The sequence below is a fragment of the Euleptes europaea genome, chromosome 15 (genome assembly GCF_029931775.1).
Source record: "Euleptes europaea isolate rEulEur1 chromosome 15, rEulEur1.hap1, whole genome shotgun sequence".
In the NCBI taxonomy this organism is placed as follows: Eukaryota; Metazoa; Chordata; class Lepidosauria; order Squamata; family Sphaerodactylidae; genus Euleptes; species Euleptes europaea.
Genome location: NC_079326.1, coordinates 16,454,639 through 16,469,040, shown reverse-complemented (window position 1 = coordinate 16,469,040; position 14,402 = coordinate 16,454,639). Strand labels below are relative to the sequence as shown.

The following is a 14,402-nucleotide window of genomic DNA, read 5'->3' as shown; positions in this document are numbered from 1 at the left end:
ATTTTCCATTGGATAGGATGGAAGAAGTCTGATGGTGCTTGGAGAAATAACTCTGTCAAGGAAGAGATTTTATTCTGAACTTGGAAAGCTCTAGGTAGAAGAAGAAATACTTGACTGGTAATTCCAGAAATGACTGGGAAACAGAAGCCAAAGTATGGGCTGGGTGAAATGGCTTTATGTGGAGGCTTAGAGGGAATCAGCACAAATGAATGAAACAGAAATCTGATAATTATAAAATCACTCTGCCTTTTTTAGACAAAAAAAAGAAAGTATTGCATTCATCATTCATTTAACTTTCCCTTTGCTCTTCCCTAAGAAAGAGCCAGTGCTGTATAATGGTTAAAGAATTGTGTTTGGCTCTTGAAAACCCATACTCAAATCTGCCATAGATAGAAAGCTGGTGAACCAGCTTATATGATAAAATGTGTTCCTGGCTCCTTCTGCAGTCTGCACATCCATGTGCAGAAGTAGAGCCAGAATCTGTGATTCTGCGGTTAAAAGAAGAGTGGAGTCCCATCTAACATAGGCTGAATTCCTATCCTCAGGTTAAGCACATTCCCAAACAACAGCATTTCCATGTTTATATTCACTTGCTCCATTACAGACTGCAGACAATGGTTCAGGATAATATTATTCTTAACAGTTCTGTAAAGTATGCACATAATCCAAGTGCATAGTAATGTATTTTTGAATGCATGTTAACTTAATAGTTACTTTCTTAATTTTTTTCCACCACTACAGTGTGTCAACATTTGAATTATTGAATCGTCAGTGCCTTTCATGCAGTTTTATGAAAGATAACTGCACTTATTTCAATGCAAAGTTTAGCCCTACAAACAAGTATTTCATTCTACAATGTAAAGGTAAGTCAAACTTCTCAATTTAACATTTCAAGTGTTCAGATTATTTTAAAGATCACACCTTGCATTTGTGTAAAACACCCATTCTGTTCCAAGTGTTATACAACTAAAGAAATAAACAATGCAAAATGTCATTTTGGTACAAATAATTTAAACTTTGTTTGTTTATTTGATCGATTTGTATCTTGCCCCTCCCTGGCAATGTTGGGCTCAGGGCAGCCCACAACAACATAGTACACAATTTTAAAACATATGATTCCAGTTAAAATTCTTTTCCATCTTACAATTTCTAATTGCACCCTTAATTGTTCCAGTGGCGGGTGCCAGCCAAGTAGTGGTAAGAACGATCTCAACAAGGAAGGGATCAAGGTTAGGGTAGGCATGACTGTTAATATAACTAAAGAGGCAGGATAGGAAAAAGAAAAAGAAGAGGAAGTGTAGAGGGGAAGGGAGGCCAGCCAAGTTGGAAAACTGTTGCTGTCCTCAATCCTGTCATTTGAAGTGTCATTAGCGATAGTTAGAAAGAAATTTCCAGTTGACTCCAGAAATGAGAGTGACGATGTTAAAACGGAGCAATGCCACATACAAAAGCAATATAAGGATCCGGTAAGTCCTTATTTCGTGCTCCCTTCTTCAGTTGCTGGTGATACGTTTTAAAGATGTTCCATCACAAGTGTTGTTTTGTTTCCCTTTCAATGGAAGCACAGGTCACAAGTGTAGCCAGAGTGGCACTTTTTCATCTTCGCCAGGTTAGCCAACTGGTGCCCTTCCTATCTCGCCCTGACCTAGCCACAGTGATCCATGCATCAGTCACCTCCAGATTAGACTACTGTAACTTGCTCTATGGAGGGCTTCCCTTGAGGCTGCTCCAGGAACTTCAACTGGTCCAGAATGCAGTGGCATGGGTCCTTACGGGGACCCCTCAAAGAGAGAATCTACAACCGGTGCTCTGCCTTATGCACTGGCTCCAGGTTGAGTAAAGCTCTAAACGGTCTGGGACCATTGTACCTGCAGCACTGCCTTTCCTGATACACCCCCTAAGAGTGCTGTGCTCAACTGGGAACAAATTACTGGTGGTCCCTATCCCAAAAAGCATCCAGCTTTCCTCAACCAGAGCCAAAGCCTTTTCAACTCTGGCCCTGGCCTGGTGGAACTCTCTGTCAAGTGAGACCCAGGCCCTGCATGACCTGATGCAATTCCACAGGGCCTGTAAGACTGACATGTTCTGCCAGGCCTATGGTTGCGGACAACAATGGTTGCCAACTTAGCTGGCCTCCCTCCACTCCTACTTTATTCCTCATCCCTTCCCTGATTGAGGGTACTTCATTGTTCCTTCCTTCCTTTATTCTTTCCCCTCTTTGGTTGGTGCCCCATTATTGTTATGGTTTAAGGGTGCCATTAGGATTTTAAGAGATACTAAGGATTATTGATTGTAAATTGATATGATTTTAATTGTTATTGGAATCTGTTGTGAGCCACCCTGAGCCTTACTTGGTTGGGAAAGGGCAGCATAGAAGTCGAACGAAAAGCTACCAGTCTTACCACCCTGTCTCTCCATTCCCCTTGCCCTGCAGTAGCTTCAGGGCCCCACATGATGTCTAATTTGGCCCTAAATGTAAAATTTGACTCAGTCATTTCCAGTTCCTATCTGTAATGGGGTGGATTCTACCTCTATCCTACCACTTTAATGTACATAGTTTGTTTATTAAAAGCAAGGCTCTGGACTTACCTGGAGGATGTTTTGTGGCACAAGGTGGACAGCAGGATGCCTCTCCCCTTTTCTTCATCACCATAGGGCCCAATGTGCTGCAGGCTTCTGCAGTGATGGCTTCAGTGCCAATCACAGGCAGCACTGGGAGCTTGGGGCAGGATGAGATTCCCTCTCTGGTCCATGTCGCCCACTTTTTGCCTGGCTCCACCTTTCTTTTTTGGCATGGTGTAGTGGTTAAGAGTGGCAGACTCTAATCTGAAGAACTGGGTTTGAGTTCCCATGCCTCCACATGAAGCCTGCTGGGTGACCTAGGGTTCTCTCAGAACTCTCTCAGCCTCACCTACCTCACATGGTGCCTGTTGTGGGGAGTGGAAGGGATTGTGATTCTAAGCCGCTTTGAGACACCTTAAGGTAGAGAAAAAGGAGGCTGGAGGAACACTACTTGGAGAATGGTTGGATCCACTCCACTGGTTCTGTGGCATTCGTTTTGCAATAATAGTACTGCATCTAAAATTTGTCTGTATAATTTATGTTATGATGGTACAAAAATATGAAGATGATTAGGGCCACTTCTGACTGAAATTCCAAAACATTCCTAAAATTAAATGGGTCTACAACAACAAGAAGTAAGGTTGGTGTAATCTGCCCTGTTCATATAACCCTGGTTGAATTTTTCCTGACCCGGTTCACATTAGGCTTTTTCCCTGTGGCTGTTTACTCATGTTCATGATTTTGTGGGTGAATTTATCCATATGAATGGACTGAATGGACTAGCTGCTAATGCAGTGGAAAACCTCTTCCTCCAGAAGTATTTTCTGCAGTAATTTTACTCCAGAATAAGTCAAGACTGTTTCAGAGTAAGTATCCTGTCGTTTTGAGAATGTATTGTGACAAAGGAAACAAGAATTAAGTAAAAGGAAAGAATATGGTTTTTTTTTCCTATGCTTTAGGCCATGAGGTTGACTATGTGCATTTCCACACTCAGTTGCAGCTTTCTTTGGTGTTTCTTTGCAGCAGCTGCAGCTGTCCATAAGGTAAGCTTTCCTGTTCAGTGCTGGCAGCTGCTGCAGGACAAATGTCAAAGAAAATCCAGTTAAGTATGCTGCTATTTACATGTAAATGACTTCTTTGGATCATGGCTCTGGCCTTGGGTTGTAGAAGCAGACACAGTTCTTGTGCAATCTTTAGCAATTCTTGAACATCTTCCAAATGACTTTGAAAAGTGCTGAGTATTCACTATTTTTTTTGATCTAACAGTAGCAGTAGGTGCTTCATACTTTTAATAATCAGACTATTAATTGCTCTGTGTCAATTTCTCATCTGTAAAATTGAGATGATAATAATAATAATGCCACGGACTTGTAGCGTTCCCCATGAGACTATCCTAGTGATGTCTTGGCATTATGGGAACTACTCAAGTGCGTAGTATTAAAGCATACACATTAATTGTTTTGAGAATTGAGGGCAGAGCTGTTAATGCACACCAAAAGATTCTTGCTCTTCACTGAAGTACTAAGCTGTATCAATAAATTTTACATTTAATAACTATTGTCCTTTCCTCCTCTTACAGGACCTGATATCCCAGTTGTCAGTGTGCATAGTACAAGTAATCCCGAAAGTAGGTCCATTGGGAATTTTCTTGAGCCTTTTCCCCCTGATTCTTTTTAGACTTATTAAAGAATTAATGTCTATAAACCCATCTTAATTACAGCCTAGCAATAAATATGCCCATAAGTGATAAGAATAGAGGGAAATTAATCAAGAGACTATAACATACCAGGATTGGCATAATACTAGATGTATATCTTTTATCTCATATTAATACTTGTGCTAATTAGGTGGTATAATGGCATGATTCCTTTTACTAACTATGCAAACTGAGTTTCTGTTACACCAACTCTGATGCATGTGTTAAAATATTTCAAAGCTGTAATCCAATTACTTTGGATTAAGGTGTTGCCTTCAGAGTGCTATTTGTCAAATTCATCCTACATGTGATAAGCCAAATTCTACTTCTGCTTAAGCTTCTGCAATCTAGTACAATTACTATTCACTATGTTCCTCATAACCTGTGAGACTCTAAGCAAAATGACATAAACCCTTTCGTACATACGTGTATAACAAAGAATATGAAATTCCCCTTGAAATTTCAAAACTATATATATATATATATATTATTTTAGCTTAACTTCTCTTAGTATTCAGTTTATCAGATGAAATATAGTTAATTTTAAATGTGTCATGGAAGATAATACTTTGTCCAGAAGTGGTTCGTTCTTCCAGTCACCACTTTGTGAGTGTAATCATTTCAGTTCAGCTGAACAAGCTCCATGTTTTCATAAGTTGATGGGGGAATTGCGTACATCTGCATGTGTATTGTTTATGCAATTACTGTAAAATAACCTTTTAAAATATACCACACTTTCTTCAAGGAGCTCAGGACAGTGCACATGGTCCCTCCTTCTTTTCATCTCACTACTTTATAAGTGGTTTATGCTGTGAATTATTTGCCCAAGATCACCTACTAAGGTTTGTGAGGATTGTGAGGGTGAGGATTTGAACCTGGCTCTTTCCAGTGATGTGATGTGTGGCAAGAATACATCCCACAAGTGTGGATCATTGTAAATATTAATCTGTGTTCCATGGTGTGATACTTTTTCATATCCCATAAGTCTTTCCAAGGTTCCCAAAGGAAGTTGTAGAAGCCAGTAGTTTGAAAGAAGAACCATAGTGCCATACTAAGCAGAGTCTTAGAATGATCTCAATGGACTTGGAAAGCTGTAACTCCACTTAGAAAGCTATAATAGAACCATAGGTAGTTTCCATTCTTTCTGTTGTTCTGTAATCAACCTCCATAGCATGGGAAAACCATGGCCTCGATTGCCTGCCAATATAAAAAACCTAATTCCCTGCAAATATAATGCAAACTGTCTACTTGCTGCAACAGGTCATAAGATAACATAAAATCATCCTGAAATTGTTAAGGTAGATTCTTGAGGTGGCAAGCTACCAGCTGAAACACCCTCCCCCTTGAGTTTCACCTGGCACCACTTTTACTGTCTTTTACATGCCAGGCCAAAACACATCTTTTTATGCAGGCTTTTAATTAGGTGTTTTATCAGCTTTTATAAGTGGTCTGCTTCTGGTCTAATGTCTGTTCTATGGACAGTTTTTTATGCTGTTCATGTCCAAAGACTTGCTTTTAATGGCTTGTTGTTTTATACTGTTATCCTATTTTAATTGTAAGCCACCTCAAGCAGAACACTGAAGAGGTGTCATAGAAATATTATGAATAAACTCAACATGCCAAATGCATGTGGGGATCATTTCAAACAAACAAATACACACCATGAAAACAAAAATCTTCCTGTGATGGCTGCATTATCTAGTTAAGTCTTAAATCCAACCCTTTATCTTTTGCTGTGCCCTGTACAGGAAGAATAACAGAGTGCTCGATTTAGTTCCCCACCACAGTTCCTCATAGCTGATCTCTAGGATTCTATTACTGAGCTGTACGCAGCCGTAGCTGCTGCAGATGTGCTCAGTTTGATCAGTTTTGAGTACTTTTTTCTTGTTTGGGTGCCTCTTGCAGAAAATGTCCTAGAGATCAAACACTATTTGGGACTCTTGAGCAAAAATGGTAGTTCTGACATGCCTAAGTAAGACCCATGAAAAAGTTAACACTGTCGGTTATGCTAAAATGACTGCAAAAAGACATGTCAGTCGGGCACTTTTAGTTCACACTTTGTTCATCCAGAACATGCCAGGATATGTCTTTCTTATCTATGCCAATGTTTCCCATGTTCCAGTTCACTTGGTGCAGGAGCTACTTTTAGGAATAGTTCCTTGATATGACTTGTTTTTCGCTGTGCCTTCCAGGATGAAACAATGAGCATTCCATTTATCAGGCTAAACACAGGATGGATTCGACACAGATTGGAGGGCTGTAATGCACCCTAATTATCATTTGTAGACATTCAGTGAAGCCCTAATTTAAACTGTATTGCTATTTGGTATACTCTAGTTTATTGTGAACTCATCCCAACCAGAGGAGTACTGTCCCAATAAGCTTTAGTTGTACACATAAGGGAGTATTATACTGATGAGAACAATCCTCTTCATGCAGATGAGGATTTTGATCATTTAACTCTGCCGTTTAATTGCAGGAAAGATTCAAATGATCCCTTGTGCTTGTCTTTATAATATTCTCTTTATAGCACCATACTGTTGCTCATAGTCATTAGACTTGGCAATAGTAAGTATAATAGTTTGATATTTGGAGAAAAAGAACATGTTCTGCTCTGATCTTTTTTAGAATTCTCATCTGCCTAGGATCAAAGCAATAATTCATTTTGTACAGTGATTTTGGAAGGAAAAGTATGCAGAAGGTCAAGATGTTATTATTTACAACCAAGAATAAAATTAGTGCAGAAACAATAATGACTTGAAAACTATGTATCTAATGCCCAAATGCACAGTTAGATGATCTCTTCCATTAATAAAGTGGAAAACACATGATTGAAGTTTACTTCAATTATTGTATTGGAATCAATTATTACAACTGTTTGGTTGGCTGCCCAGAATTACCATTTTAAGCAGTTTATCTTTTGTTGCCCTAAAGGAGAGTTTAAAAAAATCTGTATTAATGGAGGAAGATTAGAAACTGAGAGAAAACCAGTCAAATACATATGGATTAAAAAATATTGCTTCAAACAAATGTTTAGGATTTGCAGCTTTCTAGATGAGGAAGTGGACTCTTATATCAGAAGCAAGAGCTGTGACTGTAAATGCAGTACTCCAAGTATTTAATGGTATTTTGTATTTTCTGCCACTACCTCTTTATTATAGAAGGTGAGAGGAATGTAGGCATTGTAAAGCACTACCAGGAAATTCTAACATTTCTGAATAGTAGACCAGACAAATAGCTTGGACCAAAATTACCACACTGCAGATTTACTGCCAGCAATCAAAGCTTTTCTGCTAGGGTGTGTGTGTGTGCGTGTTAGTGCATGCGTGTGGGTGTATGTGCAAGTTATAAAACATCACTTCAACTTTTTTGATCCTTTGACATACTGTAAAGATATTCTTTTCTGCATACATTTCCCCCTTCATTTTGTAAAATTGTTACATGCATCCATGCAGGTGGGAAAGGCTAAGAAACACAGTGGAACATGTCAACAATCTTGAACAATACGGATGAAAAACGATATATGGGAACCAATGAAACACGTTTTCTAGGAGAATTCTATGAAAGCTAGATTCCTGCATGTGGACCTTCCTTAAAAATTGTTATGTCATAAAAAAAAAACATTAACAGCCCATTCCTGAGCCTTGTGGCAGCCAGGGACAGCATAGCCAAGGTGCCGCCGCAGCACCTCAAAAGAGGTTCCACAGCCACCGCAAGGCTTAAAAAAGAGTTTAAAAAATAGAAAACGGGGGAAGCCCTATAGAGGAAAAGGAGGCTGCACCAGCAAAAACCTAGCGTAGCGCTGCTGAGGCATGAGGGGGCGTCCCCATCCTGTAAGGGGTCAGGAAGCTGCCTATTGGGAGCTCCACCCCCTGGAATGCCCTGGGAACACCCCCCCAGGTCAACGGCACAGGGACTGCCAGCTCAGGGAGGCCGGCGGGAGTGTCCCAACGCCAGTGTCCATGCCACTCAGGGGCGCAAGTGGCCCGGATGCCAATGCAAGCTGCCTAGATGCCAGCGTGGCCACTTGCACACCTCCTGAGCCCTTTTGGCCTCAGAGCTCAGGAATGGGCTGCCCGACATCTCTACAAAACGTGTGAAGTGTTTGTCTCGCTTTCTTGGAGATTAATATATTGAGACTACTGCTTCATGGGATGCCAAATGGTGGCACCTCTCTTAATAAACTTGAGGAAGGATACTAGTAAGTTCCTATGGGGAGCTGGTGAACCATATGGAAACAGCAGCAGGAGCATTTGGGGTGTGAACACTTGCAAAACAGCATCGGGCAGTGCTGCAACATCACTTCCAGCTAGGAATGTGGTTGTGGTGGCATCAGGTTGTGCCACACTCTAGGACTCCCCCCCCCAATCTCTATGGTAAAACCCATAGGGATCAGGAAAATTCCTAGAATGTTACATGATGTCACTTCCCAATTTCAGCCAGAAGTGAGGCTGAGGCATCAAGTGATGCCATTACCCCATGCCACTCCACTGAGCACTCTGGTGGTAGTAAGGGAACGCCAGCAGAGGTTTGCCTTTTTATAGCAAGCAAATGGCACCCCTAGATGGGAATCTGTGTGTGGCAGCTTACTGGAGTCATATTCCTGCTGAGTGCTCATCCTTTTTAGATAGAAGATGATGTTTCTGCTACACCCAATAGCAGAATCAATTTTTTTTTAAAAAAGTTCTGTTATATACAAATAAGGAAAATATCATTAATATCATTTCATTAATATCATTTCCTTATGCATCATAAATTGAGCTCGACTTTTCCACCCCCCGAAATGTATAGAAGAGTTTTAAAAGGTGCACTTGGTGTTGATTTACTGTGTGCGTGTGTGTGTGTGTGTGTGTGTGTGTGTGTGTGTGTGTGTGTGTGTAAAGTGCTGTCCAGTCGCAGCCGACTTATGGCAACCCCTTTTGGGGTTTTCAAGGCAAGAGACTAACAGAGGTGGTTTGCCAGTGCTTTCCTGTGCACAGCAACCCTGGTATTCCTTGGAGGTCTCCTTGGTTTATGCTGCTTAATTACACTGCTTTATGTCCCGTAATCTGCCTTGAGTCATAGTGAAAAAGGCAGGCTATGAATACAGCAAATAAGATAAAATACTTTAAAACGGGAGGTTTGTATCCTATGCTTTGCTTGTGCTGCATCCTACCCATTGTGGAGGCAGTCATCTGCTGCTGAGGAGCCAGCGTGGTGTAGTGGTTAAGAGCGGTGGTTTGGAGTGGTGGACTCTGATCTGGAGAGCCAGGTTTGATTCCCCACTCCTCCACATGAGCGGCAGAGGCTAATGTGGTGAACTGGATTTGTTTCCCCACTCCTGCACACGAAGCCAGCTGGGTGACCTTGGGCTAGTCACAACTCTCTTAGAGCTCTCTCAACCCCACCTACCTCACAAGGTGTCTGTTGTGGGAAGGGGGAGGGAAGGTGATTATAAGCCGGTTTGATTCTTCCTTAAGTGGTAGAAAAAGTCAGCATATAAAAACAACAACTCCTCTTCTCTTTTTCTGGTACTGAGTTTTTAAAGCTCACTGAAAGACTCTAGCCTTGCAAAAGCAGTAATCCCTGAGGAATGTGCTCCATAGAAGAGGACCACCACCTTTGTAGAAAAGGGCATATAGGAAGCCAGGTTTAGGATCTAAACCAGGGATTTTTATTTGTCCATTCATAAATGTATTTTACAGTTGCACTGTTGCCCACATTGAAACAGATTTCTTCCTTCTTCTGTCATGTTGTTCTTACAGAATTTTATATATTGGAAAACAATTCTGTATTACAAGAAGCCCTTTTAAAGAAAAAAACATTCCGGACAGAAATTAAAATGCTTCACATTGATGACTATGGTAAATGTACCTAGATGTTATTAGTATAAACCAAATATTTTTTCAGAGAATTTTTTTTTCATCTTTGAAACTACCAGCCTTTAATGTTTTGCTCTTTTCCTAAAAGACCTTCCTTTACAGTTGTCCCTTCCAACGGATTTCACAGACCGGAATAAGTATCCACTCCTGTTAATAGTGTAAGTATGACTTTAGCATCATTAAGATTAATTAAACTGATTTATGCAATTGTAGAGTTTGTTTTCCTGGTCTCTGGATAAAATAATGAATTTCAGTTCAAACACTCTCATTAGGGTGTGACCCTGCTGTGCTGGCATCACACAGTCACTACTATTGTTTGAGGGATTTCTTTGAGGGATTACTGGACTACCAGCTTTAGTTTTTAAGGAGCCAGCTTTAGTTTTTAAGGAGCCTATGCGCTAAAGATTTTAGGAGCCAGTCTTTTGAGTTCCACAGATATCAACTAATGTTGTAGCTAGATTTTTCTGACGTGTGAGGGGACAATGAGATTCCTTCAGTGAAAGAGCCATACAGTCTCTGGTTTGAATCCCAAGACTAGTTGGGCTATTTTCAATGTGCAGAGCACATTCCTCCTGCAGTATTAGCTTACACTCGTGAAAGCCTTTCAGTGAGCAAAAAAGCACCAAGCATGATTAGAGGAAAGACCTGCAGAGGAGAGGGTCACCTTCAAAATGGAGAACCAGGGCACAAATGGAAGCAAGGTTCCCAGCTTCTATGTTTACCCAATGGAGCTAGCTTTGGAACGATGTGTTATCTCTTACTCTTGAGGCTGGGTAGCTTCTCTGCACATTTCCTATTTTGGAAAATTAATAGTGTCTCAACAATGGGGTGTTTTCTCAAGCACTGTCCATTTGGGCAGACAAGGATGGTATCCCGTTCCTTTGGTCCTAGGTGTAGTACCTCTGTTAATTGGATACCAGTGATTTGGCCAGGTCATTTGGGAGTCAGTTCACTAGCCCAGTGCATCAGGAACCAAAGTTTTAAGGGTAACTGTCCTGGGCACTGACTCCCCACCCTGCATTTTAGAGTCCTGCATTTAAATCACCTCTACAAGGCATTACCTTTGGTGTCCACCAGTTTTTACAAAGAGTTGTTCTGTATTTTAGAGTAAACTATGCTATTTTCCAGTCTTTTATTTATGCAGACCACTAACTTGTTATGCCTATTCCCCCCATATATGCTGAGCCATCAGTGAAAGGTCATGTGAACAAAGCAAGACTTTTGTTGCACCACCGAGGCTGTGGCTCATTGTTAGAGGGGCTGTAGTGCACGTGCTTTGCAGAAAGTCCCAGGTATCTTCAATTCCCGGTATCTTAAGTTGAAAGTATCTGTAGAAGGTGATAAGAAAGGCCTCTACCTAAGGCCCTGGAAAGCTGCTGCTAGTCAAAGTAGACAATACTGAGCTTGATAGACTAATGGTCTGATTTGGTATAAGGCTGACTTATGTGCTCACAGTCATACTTATTAAACTATTTGGCAGTAGTCATTAACAGATATTTCAATGAAGCACACAGGATAATGGTGAAATAATCTCTTCTCTGTTTTCTAGCTCCTGTTACTAATGCAAATGACATGGGCAGCCTTCTTCATAGCTGATAGTTGTTGGTGCTCCATAAGTTACAAAGTATGCAATTTAAGATACTGTAGAAAATTCAAGATGCTGAGGTGCCAGGTGATTGGAATAATTCTTGCTTAAAGTAAAGCTTTTGACAAATTAAATGATTTGCTATGGAATCTTTGCAACATACATTGGTTCAGATTTCCCTGAGACTCACGGAGAGGGAATCCCACCCACCCCTTGCCATTGGGACAGCCAGTTGCAGACCAGCCTTCCCAGCTATGGCACTGCAGCCTCTACCTACTGGCCCTGGCTGTCCTGCTTCTCCCCCCTGCTTCTCCCACACACACACATTCTAAACCCACTGTTTCACACTTCTTGTGTATATCCACTATCTCTTAAAAATAGTGATTCATATGCTGAGATGAATCTGTTTTCTATGCAGTTTGCATAACAGTGTAGTTCTAATATTCCATACATGTGCAATTACTCAACTGTGATATATTCTTTAAAAATCTATGTAAGAAACATGCAAATAAATATCCTCATATCCTAAGGAGTAACTAAATCACATAATTGTGATCATGAGCAGTGAACCAAATCACATAAACATGATCCCCAAACTGGAGCCCATGAGCGTCATGGCGTCCACCAATGGGTTTCTTGGCAACCGTTTGCTCCTTTCCCCCAAAACAAATAGCCAGTCCTGCTTTCTTCCACCTCCTGGAATAGGAGATTCTTTAGAAAAAAATCAGAAGGCATCATCTATGTGTCTGCAAGGAGTACCCATTTAGAAAGTGTTGCCTCCATTGCAGATGAATGCCTTCCTTGCAACCGCCCACATGGCAACATTTTTATGCTTGCACTCACTCTGTGTCCCCAAAATTCCAAAAGTTCCCACAGGGTCAACAAGATGGGGACCTCTGATCTAAGTCTAATTCAAATTTCAAATACCTTTATTGGCATAGTAAAATTTGCAGTATATACTGATCTAAGTCATTATAAAGAGAAAAACAAAAGAAAAAGCACAGTAGAAACAGAAACTTAGAAGGGAGTTCAAGATTAATAGAAAATTCCATGAAACCCATGTCAACAATGAAATGCACAAAATACAATCTGCAGGACAATATTTTATTACATTAAGCTGATGAAATGTATCCTACCTTATTAATAATCAGGAAAGAAAATACCAAGACCACGGTCACACAGCCTGGATAACCTACAAGAACCATTCCCCTCAAGTGCTTGTACATTTTTCTTGGTGTAGCTGCTGGAGGTAGTTTTTTTTTTTGGGGGGGGGTGTACTAATTGTGTATATGTCCAGGAAAGGACCCAAAGTCTCTTTGCAGTTTCTTATTGAGCATACTCCATGTAAGCTAATTCAATGGACTGTTTCAGCATTAGTGGTTCCAAGACTTCAGGGACGGTGATGGGAAATTCCTCTGTATCCTCTTGCCATTTTAGCAAGGCAAGTTTTTGTCAGGGTCAGTGAGATGTGATGCAGACGCCAAATACATTGTAAAATTGCCAATTCTTTGGATTCCTTCCCTCTTACTAATATGTTTCACACACAGCTTCCTTTAACTACATTACATGCACTAGTCTATAGATTAGAGAGTTGTACTATAATTGCCTGAAAGAATGATTATTATCTCTTTTCTGTATAATTAGGATCAAAGTTTAACTTTCAGATCTTTGATTTTCCTCATTAATGTTCACCTTATTTATTTAAATAGTTGCCAGATACACTCCCTGGTAGCATGCAATAGACTGAAGACTATAGAATTTAATCTGTGTAATAAAAGTGAGAGGTGATAATCATTCTCCCCCCCCCCCAACACAATTAACCTCCTTCCATTGAAATCTGCAGATGATGCGTCTTAAATACCAGCTTTCATTATTTAATACTATTTGAAAAGGTACAAACTCTTATTGGATACAGTCAGTTTGAGATGGTACTAATCTTAAAATAATCAAGACAAGCTTTTCTTTCCCTAACTTGTATAGCCTGCTTGTCTCTGCATTCTTTATGCAGAGAGATTATTTGCACTAACATGGAAATTATGCCAGATCTAGGCCACTGACTACCAAAGTTCATAGGCTCAATTGCCCCCTCTCTCATCCAAAAACTTTGACAGATGCTGCGATGAATTTTTATTAGCCTTGAGCAGTGGGATAGAATAATGCAGACTATGCCGTGTACAATATGAGCAGCAGCATATTTTTCAGAAGGAAAACCTACCCACGCTTTAAATATAACACTCTTGTATGTATCGATATCTACGGGCTTTGTTTGCTGCAGAGGTATTCTTAGCTTTGATCAATATGCAGTACGTGTGATAATGACAGAACAATAGATGGTCGCTTGGAACTGTTTAAATGTACAGTAGACGCTGCCCTTTCCCTTCCGCAGAACAAAACGTGTATCTAGAAATATATGTGCGTGGAAGAAAATCATGTGTGCAGCTGGTGTTTTCTTTGAAGCTTTCTCAGAGAACAGGGCAGAGTAATTAGTGTATTTTTAATTACCAAATTGTCCTAGAGGGAAAAAAATCTATTTACAGTTTAGTATGTGCGGAGTATATTCAGCTTTTTAAAGACTGAGCTATAAATATGAATGTGATGCAAAAAATAAAATTCTGGGCAGATCTATTTATAAAAAGCCAGACAGAACCCTGTTAATTGCTAATCTGCTACACTTGAAAATAGTGTAGGTGGGTGTGGC

General features: G+C 40.3%; 1 protein-coding gene across 1 annotated transcript in view; it reads left to right on the top strand.

The window, feature by feature from the left end:
• Positions 1-14,402, top strand: part of DPP10 (dipeptidyl peptidase like 10) — a 749,561-nt gene that overhangs the window by 717,730 nt on the left and 17,429 nt on the right. Inside the window, exons 16-19 of the mRNA XM_056861104.1 lie at positions 742-863; positions 4,142-4,189; positions 10,003-10,101; positions 10,208-10,277. Coding sequence (XP_056717082.1) covers positions 742-863; positions 4,142-4,189; positions 10,003-10,101; positions 10,208-10,277 — 339 coding nt within the window. The remainder of the gene's footprint in view (positions 1-741; positions 864-4,141; positions 4,190-10,002; positions 10,102-10,207; positions 10,278-14,402) is intronic.